The sequence below is a fragment of the Pipistrellus kuhlii genome, unplaced genomic scaffold, assembly GCF_014108245.1.
Source record: "Pipistrellus kuhlii isolate mPipKuh1 unplaced genomic scaffold, mPipKuh1.p scaffold_m20_p_8, whole genome shotgun sequence".
Lineage (NCBI taxonomy): Eukaryota > Metazoa > Chordata > Mammalia > Chiroptera > Vespertilionidae > Pipistrellus > Pipistrellus kuhlii.
The window spans coordinates 34,703,597-34,721,268 of NW_023425584.1; the positions used below are offsets into that span (position 1 = coordinate 34,703,597).

The window sequence follows — 17,672 nt, forward strand, 5'->3', positions numbered from 1 at the left end:
AAAATTAGAGGATAATTAATATTAAAATTCTACTCTATAAGCAAAATTTTATATTTTAGGTTATCAAACAGGGGCTTACAGCTAATTCTTTACTAGACAGAGGAATGCAACTTTCGGGATCAACTTCAAAGTAAGTAAAAATTATATTCTTTTTAAAGTGTTTTTCTTGATTATAATATACATAAAGTTTATTCTAAAGAATAATCATTCTTTAATTGACTATAGACTTACCACAAACAATTTATCAGTTTGTCTATGATGGCTTTGCCTACATTATAAGCAGTCAGTGGCATTTCTTTTAGCATACTATGCAAGCGATCACTGGCATAACAAGGTTAGAAACTAGTAAGAATTCAAAATGGATGTTTTCATGTTTGGAAAAGCTCCATCATATAATACAGCCCCCCCCGCCCCCACATACACACTTGATATATTAACCATCTTTGATCAGTTTTTACTTTAGTATCTCATTTGTTCTGTCTTTGAAAAGTATTTGGGAGATGAAATGTCTAGTCCAGTTCCATGAAATTTTCAGTTGAAATAAATGTAGGTTTAAGCAATCACTCATCTTAAGGAAGCTCCAACTCCTGCTATTTTTCATGGTCTTTGTAATATGTACTTTGCTGGTTACATTGCACAGAACACCATATACTCCTTTGGAAAAGAGAGCCGTTGATAGCACAGATGATGAAACAGTAAAGGAAGAGTGGACTCTGGATCAGCCCATCTCTCAGACGAGGACAACAGCCATAGTTGAGGTCAAAGGAACTATTGACATTGTTCTAACGCCCCTGGTGGCTGAAGCTTTAGACAGGTATTGATTTTTGTCTAAAACTATAATTATTATTTGATAAAATGACAAATGTATGTTATATTATGATTAGTATAAGTAATAGCCTATATGATAAAATCCTAACATGCAAATCGACTAAATGATGGAAAAACCAGCAGAACGACTGGTCACCATGATGCATATTGCCCCCTGAGAAGAGGCAACGAGGGTGGGGAGGGGCCCGCGGGCAGGCAGTACCAGGCCACCAGTCAAGGTGGGTGCCAATGGTGGGGGGGAGCCCTGATCGCCCTGCCTGCCAGTTGCCCCCACAGGTGGCCCTGATTGCCAGCCAGGCCTAGGGACCCTATCCCATTTATTTATATATATATATATATATATATATATATATATATATATATATATATATATATATATATATTTTTTTTTTTTTTTTTTTTTAAACTTTAGTTTTTGTTTTTTTAAAAATATATTTTATTTATTTTTCACAGAGAGGAAGAGAGAGAGACAGAGAGCTAGAAACATTGATGAGAGAGAATCATCGATCAGCTGCCTCTTGCACACCCCCTTACTGGGGTCGTGCCCGCAACTAAGGCATATGCCTTGACCAGAATTGAACCCGGGACCCTTCAGTCTGCAGGCTGACGCTAGTTTTAACCGGTTTTGGCTAGTCCCTTAGATTTAAAAATTAAAACCTGGCAAGGCTACTCTAACACTGAAAAAATAGGATGATGCAGTGATGACATGCATGAATCTGGCTTGTACATTTTGTTGTCAGCCCTGATTCTGACACTTATAACTGTATGACAAAACCAATTGCTTAACTTCTCTCTGCTTCAGTTTTTCCACCTATAAGATCGAGAAAATAGTACTACTGTCTCATAAGAATCATGCTATGTACTACTTTTTATAATCAGGGTAAAAATGTAGCTGCCCGTACAATAGCAAGATGCCTTTCACCGAATGAAAAGTATGATCACTGGTATATGTAGCATCCCAGCTTGCGAGAGGGATGTCCGACTGCCAATTTAGGCCCGATATCCCTCTAGGGGTCCCCGATTGCAAGAGGGCACAGGGCAGGCTGAGGGAACCTCTTCTCCTCATGCATGAATTTAGTGTACTGGGCCTCTAGTATGTTCATAAAGAAGAATGTTGATGATGGCTATTGGATTGAACAAAAATGAAGATATGTTTTAAAATGTCTGTGTTTCACTTAGTTATCATTTGTTATTTATCAGTCCAAATAATTATATTGCAGTATTATAAGAATTACTAGAGGCTTGATTCATGAAAATTTCTGCACTTCAGGGGTGTCCCTCAGCCTGGCCTGCCCCTCTCACAATCTGGGAGCCCTCAGGAGTGGGAGGCGACCTGGCAATCGGGAAGATGACGCTCTATCACAGCTCTGCTGCTGCCACTGCTGGTATCGCAAACCTCAGCTAACCCTGGTTACCTGAGTCTAGGGCGGCCCTGGGCAGCTGGGGGGCTGAGGAGACAGGGGGACTCTGGAGGCAGGGGCTGAGAGAACTGGGTGCATCTTGTGGCTGTGGGTGCTGCCATCTTTGAGGGCAGGGCAGTTGATTAGCATATTTTCTCCTTATTGGGTGTGGATGCCACCATCTTTGAGGGTGGAGCAGTCAATTAGCATATTTCCTCCTTATTGGCTGTGGGCACTGCTATCTTTATGATGGTATGAGGGCCAATTTGCATATTTCCTCTTTATTAGATAGAATATTGCTTTATAGTTTCATTTTTTTTGCTTTTGGTCTGTTGAGCATAAAATGATCAAATACCCAGTAACTAATTATTATGTTTGATATTATTACTACTATCTAGTTTATTTAGGGAGATAAAATGAACATGAGTAAACTCTAGAATGTAATGTAATGGAAGATTCAGTAAACTAAAGTTTCTTGTTTTCTGTTTCTTCTCCTGCAGATATATTGAAGCAATGGTTCATTATGCTCACACCCGCCATCCAGCTGCAATTGTGGATGACCTTCATGCCAAGGTCCTCAGGGAAGCTATGCAAAATAGCAGGACTACCTTCTCAGAAAATGTAAGAATATTTTACCCAGTAAAGTATGGAAAACTGAATATTCTTCATGTGCACATATCGATAATATTCAAACTTGAAAAAATGGAATGTATTAAAATTTTGTTAGTCATTTAAATTGGAACACATGGACATTTCTAAATAGTCTTTATATGTCAGTGGCTCCATAAGATATTGCATATAGAACTATACTATGGATTAAATAGTAGCAACTATTTATTAAAATGTGGCTTTATTTTTTCTTTTATTTCAGAAAGCGTAATATCAGGCCTTCCCTAAAGAGTGTTGGTCCCAAGTGAACAAGTGCTCTCTAGGACTGGTGCATTTGTTTTCTAAGAAAGCCAGCTGCATATTATTTTGACTTTTCTCTATGAGTAGATAACTTGTCTCCAATATTTTTGAGATTATTTTTGTTCCCTTCAATGAGTCAAGTCCCTGCCCTCTGGTGTGTAGCACTCCATTTATGCTGTGGTCCAGGCACGACGCCGTTTCTTTGTAGTCACTTTCCAATGCTCTTCTGGTGACTCTCTGCTTCACTTTCAAACTTACCTGGGTCATATTTGGACCAGGGCCCAGAGGCAAAGTGCAAGTGAGGCTGATAATTTTTAATGGCCCACTTATTCAAAATATATTGGTAGTTAGAGTAGAGGAGTACAGATCAAAAGAAATTTGAAAATTTTCTCAGCCAACAAGGAGTCAGTTATAAGGAACCAAATCTGCCCTCAAGTAAGTAGAATTTAGCAATCATAAAATATACTGTTATTATTATTATCACCATTTTTCTGTTTCTCTGTAGGCTGATTTCACTTGAGTATGTATCTCTTCTCTCAGCCCTGAAGTTGCCAACCTGTTTTGGACTTTAAGACTACTAAGGGTGCTAATCCAATGGCAGTTAGCATACCCATGGGCATAAAGGAGCATTGCAGATGATGTGGAAATTATGAAATGTTTGTGAAATAATAATTTTACTTGCACTCTTTTTAGTTATCTTCCAAACAAGATGTTAGAGGAACAAAAACTGAGCACACTGTTATAGGAACGACTAATCAAGGACAAGCACAGACAGATCTTATCATGAAGCAAGATAATGTGACAATTAAAGGTCTTCAGGCTAATATCAGCATACCAAAGGTAACAATTTAGTATTTTAAAAATTTTTCCTGATAGAGGAGTACATTTTGGTAGTTTTACTCTTTGTATTTACTAAATTAAATGGTGGTGGAATATAAAAAACATGTATTTTATTCCCTTGATGATTGAATGTAAAAATTAATGTAATGTAAATAAGTTTACTTAAATAGAATATTGGGCGTTATACTAAAATATTCCAAATTCATCCAGTAAAATTTTAATTGCAATTATGAGATTCTATATAATCTTTGTCTTCATAACTCTCAGACACTTAGGTACGCTATTCCTAACAGTAGTTTTGCCATTTTTTGTGTGTATCTTATATATTTGATAATTTTTACTTTTCAATGCCATTTATGCCATTTTCTGTGTTAGATAAACTTATGTTTGCTACAAGCCTCAGTGGAAGAATCTCCAAATACAGCTTCCAGTAGAAGCATTACTCACATGTCCCTGGTTGCATTGTGTTTTGACAGAATTGCTACACAAGTTCGTATGAACAGGTAAGAAAGATTTCATTAGTTTGAGCCATTACTATCTCACTCCTTGATGGAAAAGCAAGCCTTAATCATCTTAATACATTTCTGAAAATTCTGATGTTAAAACTCAAAACTGGTATTGGAATTTCAAATCTCATAGGTATTTGAAAGTTTGTACTATTTTTATTTATACTATACTTTAGTAAACACTGAACAATTTGTTATGAATATTGGTTTAATTAAAGCAATGGAATGTTTTGGTTATTCTAAAATATGTTTTTTATTGATTTCAGAGAGAGAAAGGGAAAGGGAGAGAGGGCTAGAAATATCAATGATGAGAGAGAATCTTTGGTAGACTGCCTCCTCCACACCCCATACTGGGGATCAAACCTACAACCTGGACTTGTGCCCTGACCATGAACCGAATCATGACCTCCTGGTTCATAGGTTGATGCTCAATCACTGAGCCATACGGACCAGACTGGATTTTTTTTTTAAGCTACTTAGTTCAGTTTTGTTCCTGAACTGTTTAAATGTTGTTTAAATGTTAATCATATTCTCTTTCTTTTCTGTAAAGAGGTGTGGTTGAAGAGATTTCAAACAACACTGAACCTGGTCGGACATCACAGTTTGATAGGTATGTCCACGCCTCTAAAATGCAGCCACAGTCATCTGGATCTCTCAGATCGAACACTGGAGCAGAAAAAGGCAAAGAAATTGCTGCCAAGTTAAACATTCATCGAGTTCATGGGCAACTCAGGGGTCTTGATACAAAAGGTAGGATTTTACAACAAATATTTTTTCTGTGGCATATATAAAATATAAGAGGATTTTGCAAAAGAGAAACAGTTTTTCTTTGAATATTGCTACAATTTTAGTAGTTTAAAAGAAAAGTATTTCTGCAATATATTAAACACATAGTATTTATTCCTTATTCACATTCTATGCATAACAGAAGGTAAACTTTGGTAGGGAAATAAGTGATATGGCCCCAAATTAGGAACCCATCTGATTTCTTCATTATGTCTGCTGCTCATTAGAGAGTCTGGTCTTTATAGTCTTTCTGACTTTTTAAAATTGTTCTGTTGCCGAAACCGGTTTGGCTCAATGGATAGAGCGTCGGCTTGGGGACTGAAAGGTCCCGGGTTTGATTCCGGTCAAGGGCATGTACCTTGAATGTGGGCATATGCCCAGTAGGGGGTGTGCAAGAGGCAGCTGATCGATGACTCTCTCTCATCGTTGTTTCTAACTATCTCTCTCCCTTCCTCTCTGTACAAAATCAATAAAATATATTTAAAAAAAAATAAAAATAAAAAAATAAAATTGTTCTGTTGACACAACTTTATTTTTGCCGTGCTAGCACAGCCAAGGGTTCAGTGAGCCTGAGGAGGGGTGGTGAAGGATTAAAGAAAAGACAGACAAGAGAATACAGCTGGGGCTTGGTGGATCTCCCATGCCTGTTTACAATGTTCTTATGAGTTTCACCTTGTTTTGGCAGCACTTGCTGCACTGCCCACAGCCCATTAGCTACCTAGGAAGGAACTAGGGAAGACAATAAGGTTAAGTTTAATTAAGCTAAGAGGCCTCTGCCCTCCAAGCTTGGACTTGTTTGTAGCCCTGCCACAGGTCAGTCCAACACTTAATCCTAGAGCCGCTCCCTATATCTCCCCTTTTTTGTTTTTAAGCTACTACAGTAAAACTTAAACATCAAGAACAGAGCTCTATTAGAACAATAACAAAATAATACCAATGCAAAACAGCAATTAGAGACAAATCAGTCTATTGACAGGTTAATATGTTTAACTACAAAACAAAAGTTTCATTTGCTGCTGGTATATATTTACTCAGAGTCCTCAGACTTGGCTATGCAAGACTTTACAGAGGACTGGCAGCTAACCAATGCTAGCAGAACCAGAAACATGGTTGAGGGAGTAGCTTCCACTTCTTGCTTTTCTACCATCTGCTGGGCTTCAGTCGTTAACTTCTTTAGCTGACCCCATGTTGGCCCCTTGGCCCCTTGTGTAGTCTTTGTTTTCTTCTTCTTTGTTGTCATTGGGGCAGCTCTGTCTTTTGAATGAAGGGACAAGGAGCTTCTCTAGGTCCATTGTGGTGACACACGTAATGCTCTGGCGCCCAAATTGGCTGTACTTGTCCTTCTGGAAAGAGACAAAACACAACCTCTTCTCCTTATCATTACTGGATCTGGTAAAACTCTTGTCTGGTTTGTGCATCCTTCCACTGGGCTAACTCGGTAGAGACAATTGCACTGGAGATCTGATGCCTTTCGGCTGCTGTGCATCCCTCTGTATTGTAATTAAAAAAATTTAACACATAACAGTCCTTCTCCCCCTCCCCCCCCTTTTTTTTTTTGCTTTAAGACCTGATTTATAGTATTAATTGTTTGTGCCATTACTTTAATTTCTAACCCTGAGCAGAACTAGAAACCCTTCCAATGTTAAACTGCTCCTCTCTAAAATTCGTCTTATAAGACAGATAAAAGATAGATGCAAAGTGTAGTATTTTCCTGATGGAATATTTTATAGATATTGAAACAATAATTTTAACAATAATAATTTGTAATGACTTGAGGAAATTATCATGGTTACTATTGCATGAAAATTGGGAACAAAACTGGATTTGTAAAATGAACTCTAAATAGCTAGAAGGAAATTTACTCCAAATGTAATGTCAGTCATCTCTGAATAATAAATTTACCAGTGTTTTGTTTTGTTTTAATCTTTTTTGTTTTGAGTTTCTGTATTCATTAACTATAATCAGAGAAATTTTAAAAAGTAAGGTAGGAAGTAAGAAAAAAAAATGCCAGGATCTTGGGATGTTCATTTCTATATTGCATATTGTAAGCAGTAAAATACTGCAATGACTACGATCAGTTGTAGTTATGTAGAATATGTTAGCATAAAGCCAATTTTTAGTAAATGCTGTTTTTGTATTAGAAAATAATGGTTTTTTTTTTTAAAGCTGGATAATTAAAATAATTTTTAAATAAAATGATGAGAAAGTATTTAAAAATAGTTTATTATGAAGCTGAATTATACAGAAGCTTTTTAGCTTTATATTTTTAGAGTACAATGTAATCTTTTAGAAATGAATCCATTCTGCCTTTGAGCAATTATTTGTTAATTCTAGAATCATCTTTCTCCTCCTTCAATGTGATTCTGTCAATTTGTAAGCAGTACAAAGTTAGGCAGCATTATTTTTTAGTTGATTGGTTCATTTGTTTACTTTTCTTTTCGACTAATGTGAAAACCCTTAACATGACCCGCGTGATTAGGGTCCACTCAGGGTCCGGTTTCTGGAGGAGGCCACACACTAAAATGAAGAGAGAGACTTGAAAAGAGTAAATTTGGGACAAATGGGGGGCCAGGCGGGAGTCAACCTCTAGTGGGAAGACTCTCTAGGGTCTGGCCTTGCTATCCCTTTTATTGAGGCTGCTATGGAATACATCCATTACCCTTAAGCAGCTTTGGAAAACACCCAGTACCCTTAAGCAGGTTTGGGAAATACTCATAGCCCTTAGTTAGGTAATAAGCAGATTATCATATCAGTAAGGATTTACATGATTACAAGATGGGGAAGTTGCCTCAGTTACTATTGTCTCAATTAGATAGGGTATGGTTGGCTCTGACCTTTCAGACTTCAAGGTTGACCAGCCTCTTTCTATTTGTGAGATAATGATTGGTTTTCGGCAGACTAAGATATCTTTTGAATGTAATCACTGTGCCAAATGTTTACATTGTTTGTTTTAAAAGTATATAAAACCTCTATTTTTAAAAGTGGTGGTTTTGTTCTTTTTTGGTAATAGATATCGGCACATGTGCCATCACTGCGATTCCTTTTGAGAAGTCCAAAGTCTTATTTACTCTGGAAGAGCTGGATGAGTTTGCTTTTGTGGATGAGACTGACCAGCAAGCTATTCCAGATATAATTCGAATGGGTCCCAGCCAAGAAAAATGGGGTTGGATAATGTTTGAATGTGGACTTGAAAATTTAACCATAAAAGGTGGGTTTTTAAAAAATAATACTGCTTAAGTGGGGATAAATTGGCCCCACATTGCTGAAATGTTTTAGACTCATGACTTTCAATAACTGAATCAGCATATTCAAGCTGAAAGTGTGGTAGCTGGGATTATTTACCAGGGGTCGATGCCCCATCCCGATTCCTCCGTTGTGTGATCCAAAACTAGCAGAGTATCTAGACATGTAAAACCACAGTATCTGAGTAGAGCAATCTTGGCTCAAGTCAAAGCCACCCAGCTTTTGAAAGCTTGTGTCTTTGGAAACTGGATCTTTGATTAGCAGAGCTTTGCCATTTAGGATGAAAATATTTCAAATCCTTTATTCAGTGAGACAGAGTCTTACTTACAATTATGCATGTTTTCTTATAGGTTATTGAGTAATATATTAAAATATGAAGGCTGACTTGTGTATAAGAATTTTAGATTTAGTCCTATATAATAGTTGTATATGCCTACAATTGTTTGTCTGATAATCTAATCTTATATCACTTTTATAGATAAGGGCAAGTTTTGGTGAGAATAAAAGAGATCTTTGTGAGATTTTAATTTTTATCTTTATGGATACGGTAGAGTACATCACTGAGATACTGAGTGTTTTAATAAATACATTCTCATATTTGTATAGGAGGAAGACAGTCTGGTGCTGTTTTGTATAATGCTTTTGGAACGATGGGCAAAGCTAGTGTCTCAGAAGGGGGTGGAGTGCTGACATCCAATAATTCTTCCGACTCTCCGACTGGCAGTGGCTATAACACCGACGTCTCTGATGATAATCTTCCTTGTGACCGAACAAGCCCTTCTTCAGACTTAAATGGAAATTCTGTTTCCGATGAGCAGGTTGGTAATAATGCTTTGGAAACATGAGCAGGTTTCTAATAAGAATGCTTTGGAAACATAAATTAGAAAATGATGTACCAACTCAAAATTAACTTCTGAAGTATATTTGCTTGTCTTTTTGTATTGTAGTTTGGATTCTGTTTAAGTCAAGGCATTGTGATGATTACACTTCTACTAGAGTATAATTTTTGTAGGCATCATCGCCTATATATATTTATGTCTATCATAGTTCCTAGCATAATACTGTGTTCATATTAGGCACTTAAAACATCTGCTAAATTAATGAATGAATAGAATTTCAAAAAAGCAGGCTTTGTTTTTATGTTGTTTGAATTATTTTAGCAGAATCATTTTTTAAATAATTAGTTTTGTTACTGGTAGTATTTCATGTAAGTTCTTAACATTTTTATCAACATCTGCCAATTTCAGTTAGGGTCCTGAAGAATACCTTTAATGTCACTCATTTATTATTTTTATTAGGGTAGAATTTCATAGTGATGAATAGGAACAGCAATAATGAAAATATTTAAAATTCTAGATTACTAAAGAGTTGAGTCACTGATTGGTGACCTGGGGCAAATTATTTTCCATCTCCCGTGTTTCTTAATCTGTAAAGCAGTATTGTAAGGACATTATTCTTCTAAAGTTGTGAAGATTGGAGGAGACAGTACATAGGAAAGGCTTAACTCAGGGTCTAACACACAGTAAGAACTTGGTAATGTATGTGTACTATTTGTTACATAGACTCCCAATGGAATCTGAGGTAGCTTTATCTTGAAATACTTAAATGTTTCTGCAGCCAGCAATTTTAATAAAAATACCATATGTAGGGTAAATAGCTTCTTAACAGATCAGATCAGGTTTTGATGCCACATTTACAGAAAAATATTAGATTTTATTTTTTAAAATCTTTATTGTTGAAAGTATTACTACATAGGTACTCCTCTCCTCCCCCTCGCCCCCCAATTAACCTCTTCCAACCCTCTCTCATATCTTCCTCCCCCAGACCTCACCACCGCATTGTCTGTGTCCAAGGGTCATGCATATATGCATATAAGTTCATTGGTTGATCTCTTCCCACCTACCTTCCCCTGGCTTCCCTGTGAGGTTCAACAGTCTGTTCAAGCTTCTATGTCTCTGGGTCTATTTATCATCATCAATTTATTTGGCTCATTAGATTCCATATATGAGTGAGATCATGTGGTACTTGTCTTTCTTTGACTGGCTTATTTCAGAATGTCATGGATTTTAGAATTGCAAATAAGGGAGTGTGGACTTATATATAGTGCCTGCTGATTTTAAAATCACTGGGGCCTATAGTTCACATTGTTCTGTAACGTTTAGGACTCAAAAGTGTTTTGTGTGTATTCTTCATTCCTTAATAACCCCACAAGAAAATGCCAGTCTTTTCTTTATTTTAACCAGTGATATCTAAAAGTGAATCAGAGACTTGAAGTAGATGAAAAAGGCAAGAGACTTCTTTGTTTGTTCTTTAATATCATGCTTCTTACCTGCCTACATCTTGCAGGGTGGTGATTACACATTTAAAAGATATTTCTATTTCTTAATATAGCTTAAGATAACATAAGAATTTTTATAGAGCATTATTAATTTGAAAATGTGTTACAATAGTATTTATTATGGCTCTTTATTTGGAAGTTTGAAATATTCTGTTAAATGGAAAAGGAAATTGATTGCAGTAGGAAGCAGAAGTCCTTAATTCTACCACCCACTCTGCTCAAGAGTTGTGTGGCTTCTGGCAAGTTACCTCTTCCTTTCACTTTCCTTCTCTGGAAAAAATAACTTAATGCCCCTAAATAAAACTGTTTGGGTGTTCTATTATATAGGATGAAGGAGTTGAATCCGATGATTTGAAGAAAGATGTGCCTCTTATGCCGCCACCCCCCGATTCCTGCAGTATGAAGCTGACCATCCAAGAGATTTGGTTTAGTTTTGCAGCTCCCACCAACGTGAGGTCTCCCACTCATGCATTTTCTAGGTAAAAAGTCTGAAAAGTATACTATTGTCTCTTGGTGTTTGTTTATTTAAATGGCATGCAGTTCTGTTTCATGCATGTTTTAAATTACTTTTTTAATATAATATGCGGGCTGCCACCTCTTCCCCATCTTTCCTTCCTCAGACTCTCTGTTGACCTTATTGTCAGCTTGTTTGACCATTTTTCTTTTCTAAGGCTTAGTTTTACTTCCACATGTTACCCTACCATTAACTTATTTTTTTCACCTCTAATAAGCTTTTTAATAGTTTTTCTTTTCTATTATTTGTTCTTTGAATATCATGAATTATGAAGTTATATCTTCATAATTTATCTGGTAGTCAAAAGGAAAAGTAATTTCCCTAAATAAAATAGCTGCTAAGAACAGTAGATATGGAAGATCATTTGAAATACAAATCTTGACGCTTGTTTTTATAATTTTCTAAAATAAATCTGAAGGCAGCTAAACCTCTTAAGCACTGCGACCCCTGCGGTGGGTGCATGGCTCGTTCCCATTGACCAGCTCAAGTCGTCTTTGAACAAATTGGAAACAGAGGGAACTCTGAGACTCTGTGCTGTGATGGGATGCATCATGACTGAAGCGCTAGAGGTAGGTCTTCAACAATACATGGAGATACAGAATTTATTGAAAACGATACTGATCATTTATCATTGTTGGGAAACATCTGCCTTATGAGTACTTAGTGACTGGGTGTCTTTCATTTGTACTGTCTTCAATATATCATTGAAAGCCTGTTATTTTTGCTTTGTTTCAGAATAAAAGTATGCATTTTCCCCTAAGAAGTAAATACAACAGACTTACAAAACTGGCCCGCTTTCTCCAAGAAAACCCTTCTTGTTTACTGTGTAATATACTCCACCACTACCTGCACCAGGCAAATTACTCCATCATCGATGATGCTACAATGGTGAGTGACTGAAACCATGTGTTAGCTCTGAAGTAGCCTCTGTTCTGTTGAGAAACCATTGACCTGCAGGGTTTGAGATGCATATGGGAAGTCTACAGGAGAAATATGGTTAGAAATACAGGCTAATAGACAGCAGCAGGCTCAGATGAACGATTTGGGAGTTGACAGCATGAAGGTGTTATAAGCTGTTGACGTGGATGAGACTTTTAGGGATGGAGGGTTGAGTAAGAACCTGGTAAAGGATGGATCCCAGAAGAATACCAATATTAAAGGGGTGGGGAGGGTGGATGGAGGTACACAGTGCTGAGGAGGGAAAGGAGAGCCAGGAAAGAATGTCTGGAAACCAAAGTATAGTGAGTTGCAAGTAAGAGAGTTATCACTAGAGTCAAATTTTATAGCAGTGCTAAATAAAATAAGGACTCATTTGTGATGGGGGGAGGTTATGTAATTGTACAAAATAAATAGACTATCTCTGCCCCTTGAAAAGCACTTCAGAAGGTGATACATAACTAGGGATATAGAACTGGAGGAGCTTCCTTCTCCTCACCAAGCTCTGGTCAATAGAGAATACATGAGAATCTGGAGCCAGTTAGTGGTCAGTGTATCCATATTGGTAATGGCCAGTCAAGCTCCTATTTACCTGCACTGCCAGAATCTCCAGTAAGTCATGAATATAAAAAAGGTACTTGGCCTGAGGCTGGTAGAGTTTCTTGTTTCTACTGTTACCTCAGATTTGGGGACTGGGAGGTCCCCAGTGTGAGGCTAACCTACCCATGGTACCGTAGGCAGAGACGGGAACAGGGAGAATGACTTCATTTCCATGGGCGTTCGACCCAGGTATGCTTTCCATTAAGAGGAAGGACCACTTGAGCCTGGGAATTAAAGGGCAGGTGCAGAAAGTAAACAAGGTTCTTCTAACACGGAATCGTAGGAGAAGGGGATGGAGAGGAGTTAGATATTTTCTCCTCAGGCTAAAGCTGTAATAGGAAAAAGAGCCAAGTTTTCTTTCTTATAATCATAATCATGTGAAATCATATATACTGTATTCTAAATTTTATTATTGTTAATAATACATTTAACTTTCAAAGCAGTTACAAAGCCAGCTACATTCAGCATTTACCTATAGTAATTTACTATTTTGATGCTAAAAATAATCTCTGAAGGGAATAATTTCATTCCCTTTTTGCTTAATGAATATTTCAGGTTGTTCAAAATACATTTGATTCTTCAATTGGTAAAAAGATAAAGCTTATGAATGCTTCTTCAGAAGAACCCCAGTCTTGTACCTGCATTTAGTCTTATTTCCCTGAAGCTGCTGTGCTCTTCATGACAGGAGAAGCAACCTTGGGTCTAGAGATTGAGTTCTTTTGTCAGCTTGAAACACTGACTTTTTTGTGTAACATTGGACAAATTACTTAACATATAAATTCTAGTTTCCTCATTTCCCAGTGGGGGTTATGAGAGTTAAATGAATAAATGTATGCAAAGCACTTAAATGGTAACTGTTGTTGTTATAGTAAGGTGACTTCTAACCACATCATTGTTGTTATAGGGTGATGGACTTCCTGCCTTGGTAACCTTAAAGAAAGGGTTAGTTGCCCTGGCAAGGCAGTGGATGAAGTTCATTGTGGTGACACCAACCTTTAAAGGAGTCAACTTACATCGGCCAGCTCAGCCCTTAAAGCCCCAAGCAGCTGTGGACCATGAACACGAAGATGGCTTTGGGCTGGACAATGGAGGTGGTCTTCAAAGTGATACCAGTGCTGATGGAGCAGAATTTGAATTTGATGCAGGTAATTTTGTAAATATTTTAGTTATTATGCGCGTGGTAACCTAGTACATGTGATAATTTTAAGAATCTGTGTCCCAGATTTGATATTGTAATTTGTCATGGTTTAATTCTATTAGTCCAAATAAATAGTAATAATGTTGGGATCTTATACAGATTTAATTCTCAAGTTTAATTTTATGAAATATAGTAGACTTCTTCTCCTAACCTATCCAGTCTAAACAACAGATATCTTTGTATAACTTTGTATAAACACATTAACCTCTATTTAAAAATTATATCTATCACTTTATCATCTTGCCCTGTGCCTTTATTTTATTATTATTTTTATATTTAAAGAATAAATAGTTATGTTTGATATTGAGGTACTCACTAAATAAGGTAAAAATAAATTACAATAATTCATAAATAACTGTGGAATGATAGCAATTAATCAACCTCTGGGTCACTGCTTAATTATAAAGCATAGTCTTCTAAATATGATCTCAAAATCCTTAGTAACACATAATACCATGGTAATTACAGTAAGTGTGTACATAGCAGTGAGAAAGATGGTCTTCTCAAAGTGATCTGGCATCAGGCATTTTATAGAAAACTTTCCCACCAGAGATGTCATGCCTCTCTATTTGCCCTGTGCCTTTAAAGGAGCCTTTGAATTTTACTCAGTGCCTGTTCAGACCTGAGTTTATGTAATGTTTGGAGGCCTGTGCTCAGCCTCAGATTCTGTCAGCCTGATGGCTGTGCAGAACACAGGCGGTATCCCAGTGTTTCACAGTGTGTACAGTTGGGGTACACAGAGGAGTCGTAACTGTTTATATGGAAAATTAATAATGCAGGCATAAACGCCATGTATCGACTTTTGCCCCGCCCTATATATATACTTTAATGCTTTTTCAAAGTGTAATTTTTATTATCATGAACTGTTCTATTCATTGTAATTTATTTTATGATAGTTTGAAAAAATATTAAAAGTACCATGGGCAAAGAAAGCAGTCTTAAAATTAGAGCTTTGTCAGAACATCTATATATATATATAAAGGGCTAAAATGCACATTGTCCCCAGGGGAGATTGACAGGGAGGCTGGAAGTTTGATCACTCTCTATGATGTGTGCTGACCATCAGGGGGTGGTGCAGAACAAAGGAAGGTCCTGGCCGGCAGCCTAAAGGCCCCGATTGGCCTGATTGCCGGCCAGGTCTAAGGACCTTACCATACACAAATTTTGTGCACCAGGCCTCTAGTTGATATGTAATATTAATACTTTACCCAGTTTTTCTTTTTGGTTTTCAAACATTTGTAAGTTATATTTAAGGAATGAATGTTTAATGAATAATAGGCTGGAATTTATTATTTATTTTGATAAATTTCAAGTATGTACAAAAGTTGAAAGAATACTGTAGTAACTATCCCTTCTAATTAATTATCTACAAAAGCCTGCATTACTCTGTGAAAATTCTGTGCTTTCTTGAGCTGAGTTGAATTGGTTTTTGGTTTCTTTTGGTGGCATATGTGAGATTGAATAGAAGCTGTTTATTTCTTTTCTGAGACTGAGTAAGAAGATTGGGGTTGGAAGAGTAAAATAAAAATTTAAAAAAAGAGTGAATATTACAGAAGATTACACAATTAACTTGCCAAGGAATATCTATGGCTGAGTGTAGGTGCACCACCAGGAACACTGGAATTGATGCCTAAGTAACGTGTCTGACAATCTGCGGCCCACTCACTCTTTTCACTGATTTCAGCCACAGTCAGCGAGCACACGATGTTGCTGGAAGGAACAGCCAGCCGACCTCCCCCCAGCGGTTCTGGGCCTGTAACTGGCGCTGAGATAATGAGAAAACTCTCCAAGACTCACACTCACAGTGACTCTGCATTAAAAATAAAGGTTCATTATTACTGTCTTTAGTTACTGTTAGACTTGCAGAGAATACCTAACTTTTGCCATCTCAAATTCAATTATTAGGTATCTACCCTAAAGATTTAAATTTAGTAAAAATTTAAATTGAAATTAACACAGTTTAATTAAATTTTATATTGAAATTAACATGATTAGTAACCTTTAGTATGCACATTTCTTTGAAAATTATATCATCAATAGTAATTATTGTTGAATAAGGACTACTTTAACTACCAGGCCTTAGGGCTCTCGTTTAAATTTATTGAATATTTAGTAAAATATAGTATTGAGAATATTCATCATCTTATAATTATGCATGATCAATATACAGTTTGAGTGAGGCTGTTTTATGTTTTCAATGTTGTTGTTTTGTTTAGTATTGTGTGAACCATAGCAAGCAGTAATGGCAAGGGTAACAGCAGTTGTATTTCCCAGCCATCACGTTTGTGTGTGTAAGGAAGAGCCTGTGTGGTTTCTCTGCAGGGCATCCACCCATACCACTCCCTGAGCTACACCAGTGGAGACACTGCCACGGATTCTCCAGTGCATGTGGGCCGTGTTGGGATGCCAGTGAAGGAGAGTCCACGGAAGGAGAGCCTGCTCAGCTACCTGACCGGGAGCTTCCCGAGCTTGCACAACCTCCTGGAGGGCACTCCTCAAAGGAGCAGTGCAGCTGTGAAAAGTAACTCCCTGACAAGAACAGGTGTGACCTGGGTTTTGACAATTACAAGTTTATTTCTGTGAGAATTAAAAAAAAAAAAAAAAAAAGGTTTAAGATTTTTAGATATACACTTTGGATGCATAACTTATCTTTCATATTGCAACTCATCTCTGAGAGAGTATTTTGGGAAAATTTTCTTTGTAACAGGTTACTATTTTCTTGCCCTTAGTTTGCATTTTTAAATTGTAGCATTTGACATTACTGTCAACCAAGGTGTGATGTGGGCTGCTGTCGAGATCAGACAAAAATGAATTTTCCCAGGTGTAAAAAATAAGTTATTTATTAGTGCCTTAATATTCACATACAGATGTCATACTATGAATTTGAAAACATCTGCAAATATAAGTATTTTAATGTGACTTTTCAAAAAAATTACATAAATCACATTTCCTCCTCCTTAGTATATAAGTAATATTATACTCAGTAAAACTTTTTTTCCCCCCCCAGGAAATACAATGGCTACAGATATGTTATCTGAACATCCCTTACTATCTGAGCCATCATCTGTGAGTTTCTATAACTGGATGTCCAATGCAGTGGGTAATCGAGGAAGCGTGGTGCAGGAATCTCCTGTCACAAAGTCAGGACACAACAGTCTTCCGACAGGTATAGACTTGTTACATTATTTTGCTTAATCATCTTAGGGGCACCTGTAAAGTTATTGCAAAATCCTATTTTTCAGAAAATGATTTAAAAAAATCTCAAATGCTTAAGTATTGTTTTAGTTCAAATTGACCCATTTATGAACTGCCTTTGATAATCCAGCAGCTGATGGAGTCATAAGCAGTCACTCAGTGTTTCTGTGGAAAGTCAAACATGAGAGTGTCTATAATTTAAAGAATTTAAAACTTCCATTTAATGTGGTTGGTTTAATTTCAAAACACCAAAAGGAGTTAAATAAAAAATATAATTACAACATCGTATACTTACAACACAGAAAGTGTTTTCAGTTTATTCAGATTTCTCTGGGACATAACAACTCGTATTTTTATGCTCTTTGTAGTTACTAAAATA

The 17,672-nt window shown here is 36.8% G+C and overlaps 1 protein-coding gene across 17 annotated transcripts in view; it reads left to right on the forward strand.

Moving 5' to 3' along the window:
- The window catches only part of KIAA1109 (KIAA1109 ortholog), a 146,539-nt gene that overhangs the window by 63,735 nt on the left and 65,132 nt on the right, over positions 1-17,672 (forward strand). For all 17 annotated transcript variants that reach the window (XM_045576666.1, XM_036425243.2, XM_036425250.2 and 14 more), the window contains 15 exons: positions 60-130; positions 641-814; positions 2,729-2,849; positions 3,831-3,977; positions 4,353-4,480; positions 5,034-5,233; positions 8,280-8,477; positions 9,119-9,330; positions 11,178-11,329; positions 11,783-11,933; positions 12,100-12,252; positions 13,805-14,045; positions 15,783-15,925; positions 16,421-16,640; positions 17,106-17,264. In XM_045576666.1, coding sequence (XP_045432622.1) covers positions 60-130; positions 641-814; positions 2,729-2,849; positions 3,831-3,977; positions 4,353-4,480; positions 5,034-5,233; positions 8,280-8,477; positions 9,119-9,330; positions 11,178-11,329; positions 11,783-11,933; positions 12,100-12,252; positions 13,805-14,045; positions 15,783-15,925; positions 16,421-16,640; positions 17,106-17,264 — 2,470 coding nt within the window. The remainder of the gene's footprint in view (positions 1-59; positions 131-640; positions 815-2,728; positions 2,850-3,830; positions 3,978-4,352; positions 4,481-5,033; positions 5,234-8,279; positions 8,478-9,118; positions 9,331-11,177; positions 11,330-11,782; positions 11,934-12,099; positions 12,253-13,804; positions 14,046-15,782; positions 15,926-16,420; positions 16,641-17,105; positions 17,265-17,672) is intronic.